General features: G+C 35.4%; 1 protein-coding gene across 1 annotated transcript in view; it reads right to left on the minus strand.

The window, feature by feature from the left end:
- Positions 1–724: 724 nt before the first annotated feature.
- Positions 725–26,277, minus strand: part of LOC145675933 (uncharacterized) — a 108,946-nt gene continuing 83,393 nt past the window's right edge. The window contains exon 2 of the mRNA XM_081746742.1: positions 725–2,333. Within this exon, the coding sequence (XP_081602868.1) occupies positions 748–2,333 (1,586 nt within the window). The 3' untranslated portion in view covers positions 725–747. The remainder of the gene's footprint in view (positions 2,334–26,277) is intronic.

Below are 26,277 nucleotides of genomic sequence, written 5' to 3' on the forward strand. Positions count from 1 at the left end.
ATATTTTGTCTCGACTCGAATTTCGAGACGAATTGAGACAACATTTTCCCGAGACGAGTCCAGACAGGCTTAAATCTCAACTAGTGCGCATCTCTAATTCCATCGTTTTGAGTAAGTGTACTTTTACAGTATTCAAGTGATTCATATGCCTTCTGACATTACACACTGTTATTATAAAATTTTGAATCAAATTTTAGCTCTTTGAATTTCATAGTACGAATTGTGAGTTCGTTGTTGTGAAAAGTGTATAGAGCTTCGTAGGGGAATACGCTGAATAGTGTATTAAAATGGTTATTCCAGGTAAATTTCTTCTTGGTGATTTCATGACTTTCCAGCCTCTCCTCGCAGAATTCAACCTGGCTTATGAATACCTCCAGGGTACACGATAACTTCTTAAGGTGTAATGTAAAATTTAAAACATCTAGCTCTATAACATAATTGTGTTCTATAATGTAATTCCATTAAATTTATAGCATGTTTTTTTTCTGCTTATAGTGAAACTGAGTTATTTAATTAACAATCAATAAATTGTATAATTTATTTTTGATATAACTACCTATAATTTGAATTAAGGATAGTTAAAGTCTGGGATTACACGCTTGAATGGAAAAGAGTAGTTAGAAGTACGCAAGAAAAGAAAAAAAACTTGAATACTATTGGGATGGGCAAAACGAACAAAATTAGAAACACCACAGAAGAAAGAAAAGAATCAAAGACTATGAACTTCATGAGCAAAAATAATGTTATTTACATTTGTTCAAATTGTATAAAATAACGAGTCTCGTTATATTTGGAGTAAGCAAATAATATCGTAGGAAGGAAATCATATAAATGTCTGATTTTAATTTCCTCCGAAAGACTAGATTTTGGTACTTCACCCTCAATAATCCGTTTCTGTCTGTCGCACACAGCTAATGAAACACGAAACAAATCCGGATTATGTTGAAAAATATCTTCAACACAGCGTCCAGACAATGCATAATGTTTCCGTAAATCTTTCAAATTTTCTACGCCCACTTCTATCGTGTCTGTCACTTCTCTAGAAAGGAAGTAATCTGTTACAGTTGTGCTCTTGCTGTCACATTTCGCAAGAATCACAGAAAAGTATATTTTAGCGTGGAGAGAAAAAGCAGTTGTCTTCACTAGACACAAGTTGGACCGAACTGCTGCTTGGATATACGCATCCAAACTGTGTTCTGGCATTTTATATTTCACATAAATATCACTCCCTTTCTTAGTTTGGAGCTGTATGTCCGTAAGAATATTTACACTTAAATCTTCACAAGTCCACATGTCTTGAGGTTCGAAGAAATGTTTCACTTCTTGTCGAAGGTTCTTGTGACGATTTTTGTCTAGCGCTATGAACCAACAAAGTTGTGAGGAAGGATTTTTAGTTGTTGTAAGGGACCTGTAATGCCTCAGAGTTACTGCCTTTGATTGGTTTACAGTACACGATGCACTCATATCTTTTGACTGATCATCACTATTTAACCAAACATGAGTTCTGCTTACAATCATCCCTAACCCTGGCCACTTTGTCACATGTTGGAAAAACGGAGGATCTGGTTTCGATAAAGCCAGCTCCTTAATGTGTGGCGTCCATATTGAATGTTCACTCTCATCAAAGAACGAATATAACAAATGAATGAAATCACTGGACGCCATCAACCAGTTGTATTCTTCTGTTACACGAGAATTTTTTGTCGTTACATAGCCACTGATGTTGTCAGCAAAGAAGTGTTTATGATGTGTATTCCAAAGACCAAGAGGCCTTAAAACGTTTTCATATAAGTACACTTTGACTTGTTGCTGTGTAGTTTCTTTAATAATGTTTGTCAATATAAGGTAATTAAAGTCAGAATAGACATATTTATATCCTGGAAAACTAACAAACACCACCTCATGACTTAAATTAAGTCCATTCTTGTGCCACAACTCTTCATATAAAGCGAAACTTTGAGTTTTTGCTATACCACTTGTATGACGTAATAAATGCTCCACAGTTACCGTCCGTAACGGATCATCTACTTTTAAGCCACTGTGTTGCGCAAAGGGTTTGTGTTGCAAATGCAATCTACGATCCTGGATAAGTTTTAAGATACCAGTCGCCACCAACAATTGTTCTAAAGATTGCAAATGGATTGGGGAATCTAGATGATGATCGCGATTGTGATGATGATGATGATGATGATTTACTTGACGATTGGTGTGGTAATTCTTCAAATGAACTAATTTTCCTTCGCGAAGAACACATACTCTTCCACTATTGTATCCTTGCGTTTGAAGATAACTGGTGAATTTATTAGCAAAGTTCTCTTCAAAACTGGTTTTCTCTGCAAATAGAAAAAAAAAGAAGAGAAATGTTAAGTTTTTTTTTTTTCTGAAATTAACATACCTAGTTATCTCATAGTTACATGAAATAATTAATGTTTAACTAAATCGGTTACCAAATTAGCAGGAAAACCATAGTTGTATATACAGGGTGAATCAGAAATATGACTATACTCTTAAATTCAGAATCTTACCGTACATTCTAGATGGAGAAGGTGGATGGCATATTTTAATCTTGAAAGTTTATTTCTTACTTCAGATACGAGTTAACGTGCTTCACTTGGCGTCACTAGCCAAAATGGCGCTCAACATGCAGCAGCAAGTCACCGTCGCAACATGGGCGATTGTGCACCAGAATAGTGTGAGACTGGCGAGACGAGATTGTATGTGAGATTTTTGAAGGAGAAGTTTATGCACGGGGACACACTGACATGCTGAAAATAACAATTGAGGAAGAAATTCGTGATATTCTGGTATCAATGTGTCAGAACGCTGTGTGTGACTTTCCAAAGCGTTGTCGATTTTGCTGTGTTGCAAACGGCGTACAGTTTAAGGGAATTAGGTGATTCAATATTATTTTGTATTGTTTTCTGTCGTGAGTTTGAGACATTGTCTTTCCAATGGTACCATATCTGTATCCATAATTCTGTCATGCGATTAAACATGTACTATGAAACGTATAGGCATATTTCTGACTCATTCTGTATATATTCAAACAACTCCATACAAAAACAATTCTAAACAAGTAAAGGACCTAAGCCTGCTTTTTTCTTAAATGATATAAAGTCGGCACAATAAATTCTAACGCAATTATTGCTTTCCTTAAAAAAAAAGAAAAAAGAAAAAACAGAAAAACCTTCTTAACTGATGTCTTTCCAAATAAGCCTTTACATTTATGAGCCCCTTGTCTTTTTTTTTTTTTTTTTTTTTTTTTTTTTTTTTTTTACAAATAAAAATTGCTTCACTAAACTATACAGAATTTGAAAATTAAAATGGTTATTAATGTTCGTTTTCACATTGTATAGTGTTCAAAAAATAAAACCAACGCTCAATTGACAACTAATAAGATCCTACTACAACCAGATTTCTTGATAACAATAAATATAAACGTAATTGAGGACATTGTAAATACAAAAAAAAAATAATAAATAAATAATGAAATAATAAATAAATGGAATAATATCTAATAATAATAATAAATTAACCAAATATCATACGAGTAAGCAGGGCCGGATTTAGGGGGAGTGCAAAGGTGCACATGCACCCCCCGCCCCTTCGTTGTAAATATACAATACCTAAACTGAGAAGCTGGCAGTGAGTTTTGCAAAATCAATAGTTTCTGTCAATTTTCTGAAGGTTGAAGGAAAAGGATTCATCAAGAGCAGACACAGCATTTCCAGGGCAATTCCTCATTTACACCACATATGCGTAAAGGCATTTAAAAACCTCAAATTTAATTCAAACGTACTGGCAGTTATTTGGTGCACCCCCCCTCAGAAAATCCTGGATCCGGCCCTGCTAGTAAGTATGTTTTGGATTTCACGAAAACTTAACATGTTGAAATCCTCATCGACAGATGAAAATACAGTATTTTCTATGTACAGGAAGTACACGCCACGAGATTTATTTGTTGATTTATTGATTGCTTTATATCTACGTCCATTGTCAGCAGCGAGGCTATATAAGACAATACATACAGTTTGAAGTGGGATCTGAATTACTATGCAGCGTGTGTAGTACTTTCGTACCAGTAATCAAACCACAACACATACATCAAGGGTGGCTCGCTAGCCACTATACCAGCAAACAGAACTACACTAAGTTTAATTCGTCTTTTGTTTAGCAAGAATTCTGTCATTATGACTTCAGTCTGAGTAAGAGTGACTATTTAGATAAGTAAAGCTGTACGAGTTATTAATTTATTAATTTTGTTTTTCGACCTTCAACGTATATGCATAGGTGTCGGAAGTCTTATAGAACGGCTACGTCTGTCTGTCTGTCTGTTGACAAGTATCAGAGCAAAAGCGGTAAGAAATATTTAAAAAAGCTGGTTTTCCTTTCTTTTTCTTTTTTCTCTTTCTTTTCTCTTTTTTTGTAATCGATTTGGCGTCCCAAGAATATTTTTTTATCTCCTCCGTTAATCGTCTATGCAAATTGGAAGAGGTAGTAGGAATGAGCACGAGTCGAGTCCCACTTTGTAAAATTCGAAACGAGTCGAGCCAGACGTATTTCTCGACTCGAATTTTCGAGTCGAGACACGAGTTGAGTCGAAACTGCTCGTAAAAATCTCGACTCGACCTGAATGTGTCAAAAATCTTTCTATAATTTTTAATATTATTTTGAAGAAAGTATTCACTCAGAAACAGCCTTGAAACAAATTTCAGAATTTATTACTTTAGAAAGGTACAGAACGCATAAACTTAATAGTTAATCTTTCGTGATCAAGATTTAATTTTCAGCTCATTCAGCTCATGTCGGACGTCGTAGTCTGGGTAGACTGGTAAAACAGGACAGGCAACAAACTGTGGCGGTACTAACATCAGATTGTAATGCTGGGCAAAGTACAAGTGTGTCTGAACACACAGCGCACCAAACACTCCTAACGATGGGCCTTCGCAGCCGATGACCCATCCATGTGCAAATGTTAACACCACGAAATCGGCAACTACGACTGAAATGAACACTTGACCATCGTCACTGGACCTTAGCGCAGTGACAAAGCGTTGCATTATCTGATGAATCCCGATACCTTCTTCATCATGACAATGAGAGGATGTGAATCCGTCGTGTTCCAAGGGAACAGCTCATTGACCCCTGTAGTGCGGGACGGAGACAAGCTGTTGGTGGCTTAATTATGCTCTGGGAAACATTCACGTGAACATCTATGTGTCTAGTGGAGCTCGAGCAAGGCACCATGACGGCCGAGGCGTATCGCACACTGCTTGCAGACTATGTACACCCCTTCATGACGACCATGTTTTCCAACGGTGGTGGAATTTTTCCACAAGATAATGCACCATGTCACAAGGCCAGGAGTGTGATGGAGTGGTTCGAGGAACACAGGGGCGAGTTCCTAGTGATGTGCTGACTCCAATTCGCCGGATCTAAACCCAATCGAACACATCTGGGATGGGATTGAACGTGATATGAAAGCGCATCGCCCCCTCCCCGGAATTTACGGGAGTTAAGTGACCTGTGTGTGCACATGTGCCAACTCTCTCCAGTGACCTACTAAGGTTCATTGCGTCAAGACGCGTCGCCATAGTCATAATGTTCTGGCTGATGTGTGAGTATATTTTAATTCGTATATTTTGTCGAGACTCGAGTCGAGACAGAAACTGTCGAGTCCATACATGAGTCGAGACAGAAACATATTTTCGAGTCGAGACAACAGTTTCTCGAGACGAGTCGAAACAGGCTTAAATCTCGACTCGAGTCGACTCGTGCGCATCCCTAAGAGATACAAATCAGCCGTTTCCGGTTTCAACATTCATCGTCACAGTACAAAAATGGTAATAGATAGCGACAAGGAGCTTTTTGAAATCAACTCATCGTCTTAAAAGATATAATCTCCATTCGCATCAAAGAAGAACTTGTTAAAATTTACTAGTACTTCAGGTTTCAATATCCTACCTATTACAGGGTGGGCCAAAAGAAGGCATACAGTCCAGCATCGATCAAGTGTGACATTTTAATTTATTAATATTTGCTTCGGTTTGTTCCGAGCTTCAGGTATAAGTGAAAATAAATTAAGGACAAATAATGAAGAAACTAAATCAATACCTGTATAGATAATAATAAGTAAATGTTATAAAATGTCATGAGCCGATCAGTACGGGACTGTATACCTAATTTGGGCCACCTTGTATAAAACTACATGAACTGACATAAATAACAGATACTTCCGGTTGACGCGGTAAGTTGAAATTTGGCACGGTTGTAGCTTTTCAGGACTAACCCACAAGAAAATTGCTAAAAGTGAATATTTTTAATTTTAGGGGATCTAAAGGCATGATGAAAAAATTCCCCATGTTATTTAAATAGGCATTTTCTTGGACTCATAATTTAATGTTTTAAGTACTTGAAATTGGAATAAAAACTTGAATTTCGGTATGCTTGTACATTTTCGTTAGCGTTGCCTAAGCAAATAACTAAAAATTTTAAAAATCCAGATTTAGAGTTGTTGTACGGAGAAGTGAAAAATCTTCCCCATGTTATTTATATGGGACACCTTTTACAATCCCAAAATTATTAGGCACTTCCTGTGGGGTATGATTGTAGCTTTTCGGAAAACCTATACAGGAAAATTTCCAAAAGTGAATATTTTTAATTTTTAAGGGATCTGAAAGAGGGATGAAGAAACTCCCCATATTATTTAAATAGGCATTTTCTTGGATATATAATCTAATGTTTTAGGTACTTGGAATTGAAATAAAAACTAGAAATTCAGTATGCTTGTACGTATTTCATAGCATTATTTAACAAATTCACTAAATATAAATATTTCTATCTTTAGAATGGGCTTATGGGAAACTGAAAAATCTTTCCCAAATTATTTATATGGGACATCTACACCCCAAAATGTTTAGGCATTTCTTGTAGGACTATAATGATGAAACTTGACATGATTATATCCTTTCGGGAGCAATCCACCCCATGAAAATTGCCAAACCTGAATATTTTTATTTTTAAATGGTCTAAAGGGGGAATGAAGAAATTCCCATGTTATTTAAATGAGCGATTTCTTGGGTTACAAAAGCCTATCTCTTAGGGTAGGGTAGGGTTAGGGTAATACGAAAAGAAACTTGAAATTCAGTAGAATTGTGGTTTTAAGAGGTGCGAGGACGTAGGCCGAGCAAACGCGGGGGCCTGGGGGCGGAGTCCCCAGCTAGCCAAAGAATAGTTGATTTATATAGATATAGATTTATATAGGGTTGATTTATACATAGGTAAGAGATATCGAGAAACATTTTTTTGAATAGGTTCCATCTCCTACATTAACCCACTATTCAAACCGAAAGTGGTAGAGGTAATTCATCTCCAGTTTTAACCTTTATCCCCCTAGAACAGAAACAGATAGCAACAAACGATTATTATTATTATTATTATTATTATTATTATTATTATTATTATTATTATTATTATTATTTTGCAATCGATTCAGCGTCTTAAGAAAATATTCCATCTTCTCCCGTATCTTTCTACTAAGACCAGAAATGGTAGAAGTTTACTACTTACCAAGTTTCATCTCTCATTATTTCTCTATTACAGTTGGAAATTATAGATTTGTTTCAATATTGAACTTACATGATTTAGGACTCTACCGTAGTTTCACAACTGGAAAACGAAACATTTTTCCCCACAAGTACGGAGCGTCTGTGCGCACTATGGACTAACCTTACTCAAACTCACGCCTACATCATCATCTCGACCTCACGCTCACATAATGATTTGGAAGTCGCGCTTACTCAACTCACTTCATGCTGAAGGCACGAACAAAGGTGCCCAAACTCATGAGGTCGGTGCTCATGAGTTCGAAACTCACGCTCACCCGACCTCACACTCACAATATCATTCCGACCTCACGCTGACATCATGATTTTGAACTCGCGCCCACTTCGTAAGGGTGAGAGCGAGTGAGTGTGAGTTCCGAACTTATGAGCACCGATCTCATAAGTTTGGGCATCTTTGTTTATGTTTTTGGCATGAGTGTTTCCGGTTCTAGGCGGCTAGTATATGGATGTTCCGGAGCTCAAGCAGCCATTGAATGTTTGCATTGGAATTAATTTCGAAATTACATTTTCATTTCGTGAAATTAAGTCATTTCAAGTGAGCTAACATTATTAACAGTAATATTAATTGATATTCACATATAAGAATAATTTTGTAGGATTGTTTTATGCAGTTAGTTCTCTCTCTCTCGTATATATATATATATATATATATACAAGGGCGGATCCAAGGGGGGAGCTACGGGGCTATAGCCCCCCCCCCCTTGACGCTCAGGTTTACACTAGATAAAATGAGCTTCAATTCTGCTTTACACTGGATAAAACGGCAAATTATGGTTTAGCCCCTCCCTTGATCATATCCTGGATCCGCCACTGTATATATATATATATATATATATATATATATATATATATATATATATATATATATATAGATAGATAGATAGATAGATAGATAGATAGATAGATATAGATATAGATATATATATCGTCGTCGTCAATTCAAAACCTGACATTTTCGGCCATTTCGAGATAATAGTACTATCTGGTGCAGCTTTTAGCTCTTTTAGACTCTCTAATTTATTATTACTTGAGAAGGTATCAAGTTACGTGCAGCATCAAATATTACTTATAACATCACTTTTACAAAGCAAAAAATCTAACCAGGATAATGTTTTTCGTTTCTCCTGAAAAATTTATAAAAATGTACATAGCGGGTTTTGAATTGCCGACGACGAATATATATATATATATATATATATATATATATATATATATATATATATATATATATATATATATATATATATATATATATATATATATATATATATATATATATATATATATATGTGTGTGTGTGTGTGTGTGTCTTTTAAATATAAAAAGTGTTTATATACAAAAATTACAATACAGTTGACTTATTTTCAGTTCCCACTGAAATTCTTCTAAAATGTTTTGAAGGTTTGATTAGATGTATTATAATTACTTATTTAATTATAATTTTATTATTATTATTATTATTATTATTATTATTATTATTATTATTATTATTATTTTGCCTCTTTCCTTTGTCCAATATTTCTGAATACATTTGAAACTTTGAAACGAAAAAAAAAAAAAAAATATCTCAGGACTTAAGAGTTCAATACAAAGCTTAGGTAATCATAGTAAACAAAACAAAAACTTGTGCTTTTACATTTTAAAAGAATAAGAGTTCATTTTATTTCAGCGGCCTTTGTTTCCTTGATGTTTTTTTTACACATCTCTCAAGAAGTTCTCAATGTGGGAAGCATTGAGATCTATTGGATTTGTTAATAGAATTGGAATAAGAAAAGTGAAGTGAAACTTCTGAGTTTAACATCCAATGATTATGTCTATTACGCTAAGGGAGACGATGATTAAAACAAATGAGTGAGGATGGAAGAATTGGTGGAATGGGAAAGTAGGAGGAAACTAAAGTACTCCGAGAAAAATCAGAAGTACGATTTTGTCCACCACAAACTTACTTGGCAAGGGATGGAACCGGTAAGCGCTCTACTACTGAGCCATCGTGCCCCCCCCCCCTTCAGAATTAGAATAGGAGTCTTGATTTATCTTGTAAGTATCGAAGCGTGAGCTGAGCACCCATTGAAATAATTAGAACTCGGCGCCTATCTTTCCAGTTTAGATTTCACGTAAGGGTACATAGTTTAAAGTCTTAACCCAGCATCGTGAGAAGATTAACGAACTATTTATAAGCAGATATAAGCAGATACAAGAAGTTCTAGAAAATTAGAAATGGCTGCGGTGTGTGCTGCCTGTACACAATCTAAGTAAAGGTTGCCTGCCAACCATTTCTCTCATATGCTCTTATTCCAAAAAAAAGTTTTCTTTATCTTTCCCAAAGCGTTCCCTATTATGTCTCATTTATCTTTAGTAACTATACTCATGGCAATACCGCTCTCAAGTTACCAATTCGTTTCAAGGAGCCGCGTCTTCAGCCTAATTATTATAATCTGACGCCTGAATGAAAGTTGTAACCTCTCATTAGCAACGTTTGCCACCAGATGCTCCAAGGCGAAAGACATCTAACACAATATTTCCTCAGAGTTGTTTACCAGAAGAAAAAAAAAAAAAAACATATTCCTAGTCATAATTACTGAAATATAATACTAACAGTAAAACGGTATCTTAAATCTAAATTATTCTTATCAATTTCGATAATAAAAAGTATTATTACTAATAATAATACAAATAATGATTCTACTCAAGCAATACTAAATTCGATGATTTCTTAAATTTCTAAGACAAAGAAAAAACTCGTGTTCACGGACTATCTTTTTTAAGTCAGGTATATTTATTGAAGGATTGAAGGCTAACTTGAGCATTTTCACCCAAACACGAATACATCGAATAGTTTCGGTGGGTTTGCATATAAATGCAGCAACTATTACATAAACACTTATGCAATTATGGTTTCAGTAGTGAGATAACCTATTCCCGAAACACTGATCCGTATAAATATAACATTTCTCCCTACTGTTTTCGCTCTGATATCTGATGATATTCAAGCAGACAGATGGATGGCCAGACAGAATCATTCTATAAGACTTCTCTAATTGTACCTAGCAGAGTGACTGCTGGTAACAAAATTCAGCTTGTTTTATAAAACAAAACAGAACTATAAATAATTGCAAAAATTTTTTGGTAATATGTATAACATTCAGCGGTCTAAACAAAAACTGCAAGTAGCTGTAAAATGTTATTGGTAACGTAAGATTTCACTATATTTTCTTCCGATGCAGAGCCAGAAACTTTCAGAGTTGCTCACCCAGAGCCGAAAATCGGTCCCTCTGGTGTATATAATTCCTCATTCTTGTAGTACCCTCTGGATTCCTTATTTTTGTCGGGACATCCCACTGCACAGGTACTACCCACTAAAAATGTGCTAAATATGAGTTTCTGAAAGTAAAATTTTATATAATCCCCCTTTCTTTTCGAGACAGGGTACGGACATGGCGTAGGTCAATGAAAACTTGGCACATACCCACTGACCTACCACCCAACGTCACCAACTGTGACAAGTGACCCATCATGACCCACTCTGATGCACCCCCACCAAAACCCATCTTCATCAACTCTGATCCATGAATCACGCCCTCCCCTCAACTGAATGAAGAGTTAACACTGATAATAAAACAATTCTGTGAAATAATCAATAATCGGAGTTTGTAATTTCTATAGCTAATCGCTCAAATACCGTTCTGTTACGATACCGGTGGATCTGATCTTTACGATATCAAATGGCAAAGTGTTTGTCATGGGCCATGTTACGATGAATTTCAATTTAATTATCATATATAATTATTTTCTTGTTGAATTACAATGGAAAATAGGATGAAATTTGAAAATCTCAAATCAAGTTAAAGTAGACCAAGATAAAGAAAAGAAAAATAGTGTAAAATCGACTGTGTCTCGAATGCTAAGTGGTAAGTCATATTGCAATTATTACAATTACAAATATCAACATCGAAAAGTGCCTGGAAGTTCTTTTCTTCACTTGGATAGACGTATCTCAGGTAAGTAAATAGAAACAAATGAAAAAGGAAACAAATGGAGGCCTTGAAAGTAAAATGTTGACAAATTCACCAGTGTTCAGAAGATGCTGTCTACAATGCACTGCAGAGTGGGTCGGTGGGACAGAGTGGGTCAGCACAGTAGGTAGTGAGTTGCAGGGATCACGTCCTATTGACCCACGACCCACCGATCCACTGACCCACTCCATCTCTGCCAGACTATGAAGGTTCAAGAATTACGTGTAGAGGTAAAGACTCTATACCTTCTTGACCGGTAGAACGTAGGCTAGCGGTTAACATTCTTGTTTCGCAATCAGCAGTCCCGGGTTCAAATCCGGTGGTTGGCTATCCTGATTGAAGTTTTTCTAGGATTTTCTCTCAGTCTCACCACGCAGATGCTAGGATGAAAGCTTTAAATATAGACCCTGACCGAATTTCTTCCTTTGTATTGTTGTAGATTGATAATAATTCCAAGTTAAATTGGCTTTGAGGTCCTATTTGGAAATTTGTTAAGTAGATTTCAACACTTTGTTAATAATGAAGTTGACTTTAGATACTATATCTGGAAATTCTTTCTAGAATCAATATTAGTGGATAAAAAACATTCAGGGACAAATTAAATGTACACTAAAAACCAGGAAATTTGTGTTATTATTCAGTTTAAAATCTTTTGTCGCGAATTATGTAGAGGAATTTGAAGTTTAAAATATATAAAACGATAATCATGCCTATTGTTCTGTATGGTTGCGAAACATAGTCGTTTACTCTGAGGGAAGATCATAGACTGAAAGTATTTGAGAACAAGATCCTGAGGCGAATATTCGGACCCAAGAGGAACGGTAATGGGGAATGGCGGAAACTTCATAATGAGGAACTACATAATTTATACGGTTTACTAAACATTGGTAGGGTCATCAAGGCTAGGAGGCTCAGGTGGACAGGTCATGTAGCCAGAATGGAAGAAACTAGGAACACTTTCAAAGTCTTAACTGGAAATCCAATCGGGAAACGATCATTAGGAAGACTAGGTGCAGATGGGAGGACAATATTAAGATGGATCTCGCAGAAATAGGAATACAATGTAGACACTGGATCCAGTTGGCTAAGGCTAGAAGTCAATGGAGAACTTTTGTGAACGCGGCATTAATCCTCCGGGTTCCATAGGCCATAGAGTTAGTTAGTTAGTATCTGGAAATTCTTTAAGTAAATTTCAGCTCTTTGTTAGTAATTCCTCTGACTTTAGATGCTGCATCTGGAAATCCTTTAACCCTAGATTAGGCGCGTGGGTGACAGGTGTCCCCCAGTGAATTTTGTCTCAAACTGGCAACACTGTGTGTTGGCTTTCAGAGTCGTGTCTTTCAGTAGCTGAACGTTAATTGTTGGTGTTTGATGTGGCGCCACTAGCACACTTATGTACCCCGTCTACAGTTTGTAAGAAATAAATTATTTTTCCAGGAGCGTTTTTGGGCAACAATTGACAACCGCGCGCCTATGTGCGTAACAAGTAAAATATCAAAACGCCGGAATATAGTGACGACAAAAAAAAATGTGGTTCGGCTTTGGCCTGAGGGGAAAGTGGAGGAGTCGGAGGTGTGTTCTGATGACATTGATTATGAAATTGGTCACTTGAGTGCAAGTGACACCCTATACTGAAACGGAACAAGTGACACCCTATACTGATATTTTTGATCTTCTGAATATATGTGCATGAATGCACTTTTCTTCCTGAAATTCAATACCAGTTTACCTGAATTGTCACGAATGAGATTTTTTTGAGTTTATCGCTTGGGAAATGACTGACTCTCAAATACAACGCCGATGCTATATTTCCCAAGTTCCAGTTGAAATTAGGAAGACGGGGAGCCTGATGGGCCGACTTCAAATCTCACTTGGTGTTGAGGGAGAGGGAATGGTCGATCTTGAAATGCCATCAGGCTCCAGAGGGCGTTAAAATGCCTGTAGAAGTGCAAGAGACAAATTGCAAGGAAGTGGTGCTTCAAATGTAACAGATGAATGTCTGGACAACATATCAAAGACATTTGTGTAACATGCTTGCAATCAGTCTAGAAATCATGAAAAAAAGTCCGTTGTATTAAGCAGAACACTGTGTACAACCAAAACTATAGCCTGTAATTAACATTGATTCAAACAAATCAAAGAATCGTCATTTAAACATGATATTACTTATTCTAGATATATTTTAATAGGTGGGTAATCGTGCAACAGAAACATACGCGCCTAACGCAGGGTTAAGTAAACTTCAGCTCTTTGTTATTAATTCCATTGACTTTAGAGGCTGTATCTGGAAATTCGTTAATTAGACTTCAGCTCTTTGTTAATAATCCCATTGACTTTAGACGTTGTATTTGGAAAGTCATTAAGTACACTTCAGCTCTTCGTTAATAATTCTATTTACTTACACGCTATATTTGGAAATTCATTAAGTACACTTCAGCACTTTAAAAATTCCATTGACTTTAGACGCTGTATCTGGAAATTCATTAAGTACAATTCACTACTTTGTTAAGAATTCCATTGATTTTAGACGCTATCTGGAAATTCGTTAAGATCCAATCAGCATCACGCTGCTGCCTCGTTTATTTCAAGTTGCCTCAGGTATCTTTTTAAAAGGGCTCGGTGAACTGCATTGAAATTAGGATACTATGAGAAAAAGAACTTCCAGTCCCACTAGAGATCGAACACGGGTCGCTCAGTTGGCAGCTTGTCGTCTTACCGACCAAATATGAGTTTTAACAACCGTAAATAGGGACGTGAATTTTGGAAGATGTCATGTTGATTCTACCAGAGATGGAGTGGGTCAGTGGGTCGTGGGTCAATAGGACGTGACCCACTGCGACCTACCACCTACTGTGACCCACTCTGACCCAACTATCCACTCTGACTCAAAGTGACCCACCATGAACCACCATGACCCACTACGACCCACCGACCCACTCTGCTCAGTACATTGTATAAGCATCTTCTGAACAGTGATGAATGTGTCTACATTTTACTTTCAAGGCCTCCGTTTTCCTTTCTTTTTCATTTATTTCTATTTAGTTACCTGAAATGAGTATATCTAAATGAAAAGAGAACTTTAGGCATTTTCGGATATTGATATTTGTAATTATAACAACAGCAAAAGTACTTACTACTTGGCTTTCGAGACACAGTCAAATTTTATCCTTTTTCCCCTTTTACGTTGGTCTACTTTAACTTGATTTGAGACTTTCAAATTTCATCCTATTTTTCACTGAAAAGTATCTGTAATTCAATAAAGAAATAATTATATACGATAATTAAATTGAAATTCATCGTAAGATGACCCATGACAAACACTTTATTACTTTATATCATAAAACTCAGATCCACAGGTATTGTAACAGAGTGGTGCTTGACTGATTGACCGTAGAAATTCAAACTCTGAATAGTAATAATTTCACAGCCTTGTTTTATTAAACTCTTGAATCGGTGGAGAGGAGGGCATGGATCATGGGTTTTGAAGAGTGGTGGGTCAGAGAGGGTCATGCTGAGTCGTGGTTCACGGTGGGTAGTGGGTCAGTATGTCATGGGTCAAGTTTTCATTGACCCACGCCATCTCTGTATTCTATGTGTCCACACATTTATGACCATAATTGTTATTTCAAAAGTTTCAACCTTGGTCCCTATTCATAAGACAAATTATCGATAGTAATTGCCTTAGAGGTTGTCGCTCTCGAAGATTGAAAATATTAATGTTTGAACTTTTTTTTTTTTTTTTTTTTTTTTTTTTGTAAATGTCTATATTAGAAGTGGCCATGAAGTCGAAAGTCACTCTTTATCTATGGGATGTCCCTATTACTGACAACAAGTTAATTCCTTTATTCCATATAAGACTTTGTTAGATAATAACTCAAAAGATTATACATAGTGTTCTGAAGATGAACAATAACATAATAAATATTGTACTTCGGCAAAAGTTTGTGAACATCTTCCATCTTATGTCCTTTGACAATAGCGAAATGGAATTACTTCTTTGAAATAAGTAAACGAAAAAAAAAAGGAACTATCAAGTCCTTAAAGCTTGTTTTTAGTCCTTGTGTATACTGTAAGAGTGACGACCATTCTAAAAATCCTAAAAAGAAATCGAAAAAAAAAAAAAAAAAAAGAGTTGGTAGCGGAAAACCAGTAATAATTCCCTACTAATTGACACCATGCATTGATGGTTACAAGTGACAATTGCCGCAACGGTATTTTGAAAAAGAAAGATATGCTTTTTATGTAGACAAACCAATGAGTATTTTCTTTCTTTTTTTCATTTCGTTTTCTTTTACACAAATAACTACGGCAATTCATCAGCATAGCTAGAAAGAATAAAGAATACAAAATGCGTTTTATCCTTCCCCCTACCAGCATCTCCTTGATTAATTAGCATTCTTTTTAGAAAGAAAGAAAATTGTAGAAAAAATAATACACTAAGCGGTTCTTGCTTCAGGAGAGACGCCAATTAAGGCTCCGTCATACAAGCGAGAAAACTTAAAACCGGGGAACAGGGGTAAAAAGGGCGTGATTTTTGAGATGTTATTTGCGTGGCTTTTACCACTGACGTAGCAGATACGTCACGAGATTGACAGATTCTCTCAAGCCAAAATCCCTTGCACCGCCGCAATGGTCAGAATCCGAGTCAGGAAATAGTCCGTACATTCTACACGTTGAAGCCAACGGCTCAGCTGACGAGAAAGTCTTGGACTTGGGGGTGAAACAAACTATTCTGTGTGGGGCGAGTGCTGCGGAAATTGTGGTGTGGACGAGAATCCGTGAAATCCCGGCGAAGATCTCTTTTGTCCTGTTTGCTCGCATATATCTGCTTCGAAATGCAACGGGCAGGGGGAGGGAGAAGTTGACACTTGCTTGCAGAGAGTAATGCTGAAAACCTGTTTGGCTCGAACATAGAAGCATCAAGTGCCCATCAGCCAACAAATCCATCCATACGACACGATTGCCGTGGCGCATAGAAGAGCCAGTTCGAATTGTTCAAAGTATGCGAAGAGAAAAGAAGGGTGAGGGCAGCCCCCTGCAAGATAATACTGAAGACTTTCTGACAACCCATAATCAACATTCTCCGTAGCAGAATGGTAGATAATTTAATTATAACTAGGGCAAGTATATATACATACACACACACACACACACACACACACACACACACACACATATATATATATATATATATATATATATATATATATATATATATATATATATATATATATATATATATATATATATATATATATAATATGTCGGGAACAAAACAAAATCGTGTCGCCACGTTTGGCCTAATCCTCGTTTCGCCTAACCAATTATCTGACACTTTTATGACAGATAAATGATAAGATTTGTGTCCGCCATTTTAGGCGAAAAAGGATCCTTGTTTGGCCTAATCCTCGTTACGCCTAAAATGTCGGACAATAAGAAAAAAATCGTGGAAATTCAACTAGAGGGAAATTCTATAAGAGAAAATTCCCTAGTATATAAAGAATTAAGAAATGCAAAATATATAGACTAATATTATATTAACTATTTTCGAGGAGTTCGGATTACCAAAACTCCTTTATGTATTTACTAGGACCATGGATATATATGAATATATAAGAGTAGGCAATAGCAAAACCCGTTAAATTCACATTTTAAAATTTGTGACAAATCGAGAAAAACTGTTTAAACACGTCATAATTGTAAAATAACATTAGAAACTAGAGAACATTAAAAAATTAAGAATAATGTGAGTGTTGGTCTGTCGAAAGCTGTATAATCACACTAGTCTGTGAATTGCGTTATTGAAGAAAATAGTTTTGGATTTAACAGGTATTGCGTATGTAAATGGAAATAACAGCTTTTGCATCTGGACGAGCGGCCATTTTTGTTGAGGCTCAAGATACAAAACCTATCAAAAAGAAAGGGAGTCAGAAATCAGTATTATGCCTACTAAAATATTGAGGGGGGATGTATTATTAATTATACATTGCACAAGATTGGCACAAATGAATATGGATACATAAATGCTACATTAATTTTGTTCTAAATTGAAAACAATGGATCCAAATGTGCAAAAAATTGAATTATGTAACCTCCTCTCCATCATCATCTACTAAATGGAAATCCATATCGTCGTCGTCCTCTGATGCATCACCATTTTCTCGGTTTTCTATTCCTCAAAAACCTCTTTGTAAAACGTGAGCTTTGAGCTGCTTTCAATCACCAAACCCTTCGTAACTATAAGCGGAGTTAATTATACCTATCCGCACACATTTCTAAACTGAATGACTATATTTTGGAAGAGTTTGTAAACTTTTATGGACTAATATAGGGTGAATATTAATTTGCCAATCATCCCAATATATGAATTTGAAATATAGCAAAACAAAATGTGCAAATGTTGAGTTTGAGCAAAACAGTGGCAGAAAGAGAATCAGAAATGGTAAATAAGCGGCAAAATTTTTTAAATGTTGTACCAGAAGCATGCTATAATTTTGAGTGATAATTGACACGAGACATTTTAAGAAAGAGGTTCTGCTGAAGCTGAAGAGACCGTTTAGAGAAGAACCTAATCTTACAGTGTTCTGTTCAAAGTAAAGAGTTACCCTGAAGTACAAAACAAAGGACTTTTAACCACTACATTTCGTTTCCAGTTTTTCATGTGTCTTGTACGTTTTCTAGACAATTTTAGTGTTGTCTGATAACAAAATTATGATCATCGCTGCTTAGAGTATCGTTTTCTTTCGATTTTGCGTGCATTTGTCTAGTAATTATTAAAGAAAAGCAAATAAGCACAGAAAAGTTTCACGAACAGTTAGGTTAAGACGTATAGTATCTCCATTTTCAGTCCAGGGTGCGCGGTGGCTCAGTAGTAGAGCGTTCACCTCCGGTGCTTGGGGTCTCTGGTTCGATCCCAGCTTGCGCCATGTGAATTTTGTGGTAGACAAACACCGTGATCGTGGGTTTTCTCGCGTTTCCTTTCTCTTTCTTCATTCCACCATTTCATTCATTTCTCATCATCACCGTTTTCTTTAGCCTAACCGGCATAACCGTGGACGTAAAACTAAAGATTTCGTTTTCTTTTTCTTCAATTTTCAGTCCAAAAAAAAAAAAAATAATAATAATGAAAGCACACACTTCAAATTCTGCCAAATAAAATTTCGAATGATTTACGAAGAGTTGCAATAAATATTCAGATTACTAAACTAATCCTATACAGTACGAAACCTCAAATTGTTTGAAATATGGAATTAACCGGGTTTGGTTCTGCTTTTCTCATTAGGTTATTTGCAGGTTTGAGATTTAACAGTTTATGAAACTGAATATGGGAGAGGGATTTAACTGGTTTTGCATCTGTATCTATGATGGATTTAACAAGTTTTGGTAATTGACACATATTTCAATCTCAATTTTCAACTAGTTAAAATGGCTTTTTCTACTGAATACAATTTGGAAATAATAGCTTTCGAACTAAGGCTTCCAGAGTAACCACTATCTCATTTTTTTTTTTTAAGTGAATTTAACGGGTTTTGCCATTGGTCTACTCATATATCGTATATATATCGACACGTTCTATAACGATCCAAACGATTTATGGTATGGATTCCAAATCTTAAGAATAGATTTCATCTCAGCTTGAGTCTTCTATTAAAGTAAGAACTAGTACAACTTTCGGTTTCAATATTGATTCCTAAATATTAAAAATCGTAAGAGATAATGAGAAATCGTTTTTGATGAGAATTCAGCTTCCGATAAACAGGTTGCATGTCTCACATTATCACTCTATTCCTGCCGTAAGTTATAGATATATTTCCGGTTTCATATTGAATCTGCATAATATGGAAATCTACAGTAATTTAACAATGTAAAAAGAAACTCACAAGTAAGAGAACAAGGTATAAATGTTTTCATAACTTTGCTTACTACACCGAACACCAGTAAACCTTAGCCAAGACGGATACCCAACTGAATAAAGGGGTTCAGCTGGATAGTTAGTAGACAACGTTCGCTTCATCGTATGGACTTCACAAGCCGTCACTACGGTTAATGTTTTACACTGGCAACAGAATGCTGTGACTGGACCATAAAAACGAGTAGCATGGTGCGATGCAGGGTTGGCAAAAACCATGTTTTAAAAAAAATACAATAAACCCCTTTTTTTGTTTAAACCCGGTATTTTTTGAGTTTAAACCAGGCTTTTGTTTAAATAATTTGCTGTATGTATTTATATCACATATGGAGAGAAATAAGTTTGTTTCATCTTGGTATTATGCAACAACCGGGTTATGCTGGAAGAGGTCACATAAGCTTAAAGTGGAATCAAACCGCTTCTCGACTTACATCCGAGAGAAATTGTCCTCCATTTGAACTCAAAACCGGGACTAATTGTCCACAAATGCGATATGTCTGCCGACTCACTCATGAAGGATTCCTGGTAAAAAATATGTTGTGCTGATCTTTAGGTACTTGTTAATGTAACTGTCAAGAATCATTTTAGAAGGACAAAAAGATAAATAGTTAACAAGTGAAACCACTATACAGAATTACATATGGACAATTTCAAAATGCTGCAGAGTACAGACTAATTTAGTCCAAGTTAGTTCATTACGACTTTTATTAGTCCAAGATAGAGAAATACAACGAGAAGAAGAAGAGATAGACTTAATTTGCATATCTGTAAGAAAAGTGAATAAAGATACGAATTATTTGAGTCCATTATTTGACCCATTTATACATAAATACCAAAGATACTTCTAATTTCAATAAATGCCTCTCGTGAGATTTGTATGAACCCTCCTCTCCCCAAAAAACTAGAGCATTTCGATGTATTTTATCAATAGTAAACATTATTAAAACGAAACAATATTTAGAATTTTCCTTTGATTGAAATTGCATAACAATAATAATAAACTATAAAAAAAAATCAGAAAAGAAGCATTAATACACTTATAAAAAAAATACAAAAGTTGCTTTTGTAGTATAATCTTTTTGAGTAATGAATGGGAAATTTGGGTCTGAATATAATACGAATAATATACGGGAGTGAAACGTGATAACCCATAAATGTGTGTTCATCAGGATCTTACGAACAATTATATTTTTACGAACATTTTTCGGTTTTTGGTTTAAACCTTTTTTTTTTTTTTTTTTTTTTTATAACCAACAAACACTGGTATGATGAGTCTCGATTTCAATCTCATCACGCCGATAGTGATCTATAATTTGGTGCCAGTCCAACGAAATCATGTCAGGTTGGAATTGTACAAGATAACGGAGACCATGTTGATTTATAGTGTTTTTCTGTAAGCAATGTTTTGGACCTTTGGTACCTACTATTGACCCGTATTGTATCGAAGTACGAAGATCGCCAGAGTCAACTACATCTTTATTTCTGTCATACGAGTGGAAATGGAGTGTACCAGCAGGACAACCACCCTCGTAACAGGTCCCGGTTGACCACCATCTGTTTGGAGGAGCATTCAACGTCTTCCTGCTGAAACAACCACCGAGAAGCCCGGATTTCAATCTCATTGTGCATCTCAGAAACTTATGCTATGGACATTCGAGGTAGTATGTGAAACGAGTGGAAATTCAGCTCAAAAGTTGTAATTTCAAAAGTAATAGTAAGAAATGAAATATATTTTTCTTCTTTCTTTGTCAGTAACACATTGAGATGTCTGAATTGTGGAATTATTCAAAGAGCAATTTGTCAGCGGAGCGATTTGTCACAAATCACTCATTGCGATCACAATTGTCCATTGTTAAGTTATGAGCAAATTTAGGGATCTTTTGTCAGATCTAGCTCGAAATAGTTACAAATTTCATACGAATTGTAATTACAATAGAATCACAATCGGATCTCTTATAATGCATTAACAGTTTCAAAAAAAACGTTGAAACTGAAACGAAATCGTCTGAAAGATCAGCAAAATCTACAATAAAATAACTTTTGCACCTACATAAGAAGAAACACACAAACTATATTTCCTTTAACGTACCGATTAGCAGTACCATTTGACAATATCATATATTTTGAAACAAACTGCAAACTAAAAGTTACTTTTGAACAGCACTCACCTTTAAACAAAATTAATAACATTTGTAACTTTTTGTGTTTCTCTCATCTCAAATATAGTCACTATACACCCTGTGGGTGCATTAATATTCTCAAAATGGAACGGAAAAGTAACTGTATAATTGTCGAAACATTTTTCCAAAAGCAAATAGTCCTATTACAAATTAGTTATGGGAAAACTAATTTGTATTTCTCAGTTCTTCACATAGTAGGGAATATTTTTTTTTTTCGAAAAATTTCCCTCCAGTTTTATCTCCACGATTTTTTTTATAGTCCACCATTTTAGGCAAAACGAGGATTAGGCCAAACGAGTATCCTTATTTCGCCTAAAATGGTGGACATAAAGATTATCTTTTATCTGTCATCAAAGTGTCAGATAATTGGTTAGGCGAAACGAGGATTAGGCCAAACGATGCAAGATCAAACAAAATACATTAGTTGTCCATATAATGAGAAAAATAACGCTCTTGACTTTCATCCTAAAAGTATTTTTGGCATTCTTGCTGTTTGCCTTTTTAGAACTTTTCTGCACATTTTTCAGTTTATTATTATTATTATTATTATTATTATTATTATTATTATTATTATTATTATTATTATTATTATTATTAAGAAGAAGAAGAAGAAGAACGCGACTACAGTGTCCCTATTGTTTTTCCACAAGTCGATATAACATTCGCACTATATAAAAACTGCACTACAGTTCAACAATGACCTCTCGTGTGAACCTATAATTTTGTTTCGCTGTATCAAACATATCATAAAAGTATTGCGTAGGTATAATTTTACGTTGCAAGGAGACGTACTTTAATTCAAACTTATTTTGACGTACTTTAATTCAAATATTTGTAGTAAATCTCAGCTAAGGTACAGTGAAAATAGCATATTTTAGAATAATATTTGACGTCATAATATATTTTAAGGCTCTTTCAGTGCATTTTTCACGTTTATGACAAGCATTTTTTACGCGTTTTTAGCTTATCGTATTTTTTAAAGAGCGAGTCGTAATTATAGCAAATATCTGAGCTCTAATTACAAAAAAGACTGCTATATCTGTGAATAATGTGTAAATGCATACAATCACCAAAAATTCATGAAATGGAAACCACTGCGTTACACACTTTATTCAGTACGTGCAATGGTTGCGTTTCCGAAAACTTAGGATTCATCTCTTATAGGGTTCATACACGGTCCACGGTTTGTGCAAACAGTTTAACCGTGTATGGAGCTGTATGAACTGTTTGCGCAAACGTTTGTGCAAACATTTTCCACATCGAACTCGTTCGAAAATTGTTTACACGAACATGATGTTTGCGCAATCACGTGGACTGTGTATGGGCATGTTTGTGCAAACACGAGGTTTATTTCTAAAGAGGGCCCATAGATGATCCACGGTTTGTGCAAACACTGTGTTTGCGCAAACATTCGGCCATACATGGTTCAACTGTTTGAACAAATTTCAGTTCAATTTTGAGTTTGATCGCGTAAACATGTCCACTGAAGCAGCTCGTTTAGCGATAGTAATTGCTTGTGCTTTAGAAGCGGAAAGACCTGCGAAACCAAAACAGAAGAAGAGGATGTGGATGAAAGAGTGGTTCAAGAAACGGTCTAAGTTTAATCATCAAAATTTACTTAGGTAATATCCGAACTTGAGATAAGTTCGACTGTGGACTATAAAAATTATTTACGAATGGATTCAACTACATGTGGTGAAATACTGGAAAATTGTTTGTATTCCTCACTGACTATCTATCCGCCTTCTAATCTATTTTCTTCATTTTAGCCACCAATTTCTCATACGCCGCATTTTTCAGATTCCTGTTTTTATAATCTTCACTCTTTACCTTCCACAGTTCAGGTAAATTTCGATAAAGTTCAATAAATTCTCTCCAGAATTGTTGATTCCTATTCATTGACGCTATAGCGCAAGAAATAAGCGTCTGTACACTAGGCCTCTTACTCGGAAATAAAGCTCGTGTTTGCACAAACATGCACATACACGGTCCACGTGTTTGCGCAAACATCATGTTTGTGTAAACAATTTTTGAACGAGTTCGATGTGGAAAAAGTTTGCACAAATGTTAGCGCAAACAGTTCATACAGCACCATACACGGTCAAATTGTTTACACAACCGTAACAACCATCTCAAGCTCGGTAACAACCATGTAGCCAAGGGGGGTTTAGGGGGTCAGGATCCCTCCTTCGAGTCCAGAAATGAAAAAAATAAGGGAAGATTAAACAAAATGAAATGAGGAAAAAAGGATCAGCGTTAAAAATAAACTACAGGAAGCTTTTGGTTACTCTTTCTCATGAGGAAATTTGTATTACTTGCAATACATGGTGGCGAGGTGAGCGAGATATCCTGGAAGAGACAGGGAATTTGCAATTTCTATAAAAGTTACGGAATTGTCAGAATTTCTGCTACTAGTCAGGGAGATTTCAAGCTTCCGAAAGCATAGTGCCGTTGTGTAATTGCGTGGACATTTTTTTAAATCATAATTTTTCATCTCATCCTTACAGTATCAAACATGTTATTTCAAAAACAATTTTCTACTGCTCTTTTGACATGTTATTTGGAACAGACAGTAGCTGACAGAACCTATCTACATAAGACTAAGATTTACTGACAAAAATATTTATTTGTTATTCGTGATTTAAAAACACCATATTTTTTTAATTAACAGCTATATCTCACTTCCTGTTTTACAGCAAGTAGAAAAAAAAATCCCTGCAAAGCAGAATAAAAGAGTTTTTCATCAAATTTTCCATCCAATAAAAAATATGTTTTTTAAAACACTAGTTATAGCATATAAAAATATAAAGTACTTATAAAGCAGTTTAGTACCATTGTTTTATGGCAGTATTTATAGTACCTTGTTAAAACGTTTGTCTTCAAACTGTCAATAAGTCAAATAAATTGTGTAATCTGCTGTCAAAAAAAGTATTTTTCAAAGTCCATATGTTTATTATGCAGTTTATGTTGACACAAATCTAAAGAAGAATTACACACTCGAAAAATTATAAATGGTATGCAATAATATAGTTCCATTATCTAAACCTTTTCCTTTAAATTTGGATATAATTGAAGCACAAGTTTTTTTTTTTTTTTTCATTTGGGTTAAAGAAGCTGCAACTTCCGTAAATTATTAATTATATGTACACTTTGTTATTTTTAAATAACTGAAGCGAAGTAATCTTAGGATAATGTTTTAGAAGTCGGTCATTTGTTGGATCCAGGAAATCATTTGGGGGACACGGATCTCTTCTTTTATATTTTTGATTTGATTTTAATTTAGCGTCCCGTTCAGCAGCGAGGCTATATGAGACGTGGACCTACTGATTAACGTGGAATCCGAACCACATGAGCTCGCGCCGGTAATCGAACCCGGGTCTCCCACGCCAAAGGCGCGTACCCTAACTGCTTAGCCACGAGAGGGCTCTCTTCTTTTATGTTCTTTCCACCTCCACTTTCCCGGGTTGTGTAATCGCCGAAGAACCCAGTCGCAGAAATATCTGCAGAAGATAATCACTATTGGGTTAGGCACGATTTCTTATAACTTAGTACAGGTACAAGGCATTGACTCAAATTTGTATCGGTAACAGGTATCAGGTAATAGATAGCCAAAGTACTGCCCAAGATAGGTACTGTACAGGTACTGACTAATCAAAGTACCTAAGGTACTATTCTAGATACAAGATTCTAACCAATTATCTCCCTATCTGGACTAAAAGTAATAACAGAATTCGTCAAATTTTAAATATTTAATAATAATTCGGGGTACAGAATATACTGATTTATTTTACTTGTATAAGTAATAGTTCCATATATACAGTACATAATAGTGTTATTATTAATTTGGTTTCCTTGAAGTACAAATGACAGAAAATTAAAAAAAAAAAAAAAAAAAAAAAAAAGGGGAGGAAAGAAAAGGAAAGCTATGCTTAGCTACCAAAAAATAACAGATTGCAGAAAACTCCAGAATGACGTCAAATTTCACCCTTCTGGAATGTCAAGTTTACAAAACTGAAATGTCAAACGGAGTGACAATCCTTTCAACGTGTCACTAAACGGGTGTCAATGTGACTAAACAAAAGTTCAAAAGAACTTTTTGTGTGTGAGAGAGGAATAACCTCCCAAAATTTGCCGTATAGATCTTGTAACACCCTGTGTATTATTACTAATTTAGCTTACGTCAAGCACAAATGCAATAGAAATGCGAGTTTCAAGAGGCAAAACATATTACACTAAACAACAAAAACATTTGAATCATTAGGTGAAAAAGGAAAAAAAAAAACACGTTTTTAAAATTCGTAGGAAACGTTCACTATGTAATACAATATTAATAAGTTTAAAGTGTTCCTATCTTTCCTCACATTTCGTTTTGTAAGCTCCATAATACTTTTAAAAACTTAATAAAGCTATATGTACATGTACAGGGTGTTCCAAAACGTATGCGACAAACTTCGGGAGGTTATTCCAGACACAATACATAATTTTGAAACAAACATTTGTAAATAGAAAAGATATGACTTCGACAGTAATTTAGGAAGCCGCACTCTCTA

The sequence above is a fragment of the Thermobia domestica genome, chromosome 18, assembly GCF_964235325.1.
Source record: "Thermobia domestica chromosome 18, izTheDome1.hap1.1, whole genome shotgun sequence".
In the NCBI taxonomy this organism is placed as follows: Eukaryota; Metazoa; Arthropoda; class Insecta; order Zygentoma; family Lepismatidae; genus Thermobia; species Thermobia domestica.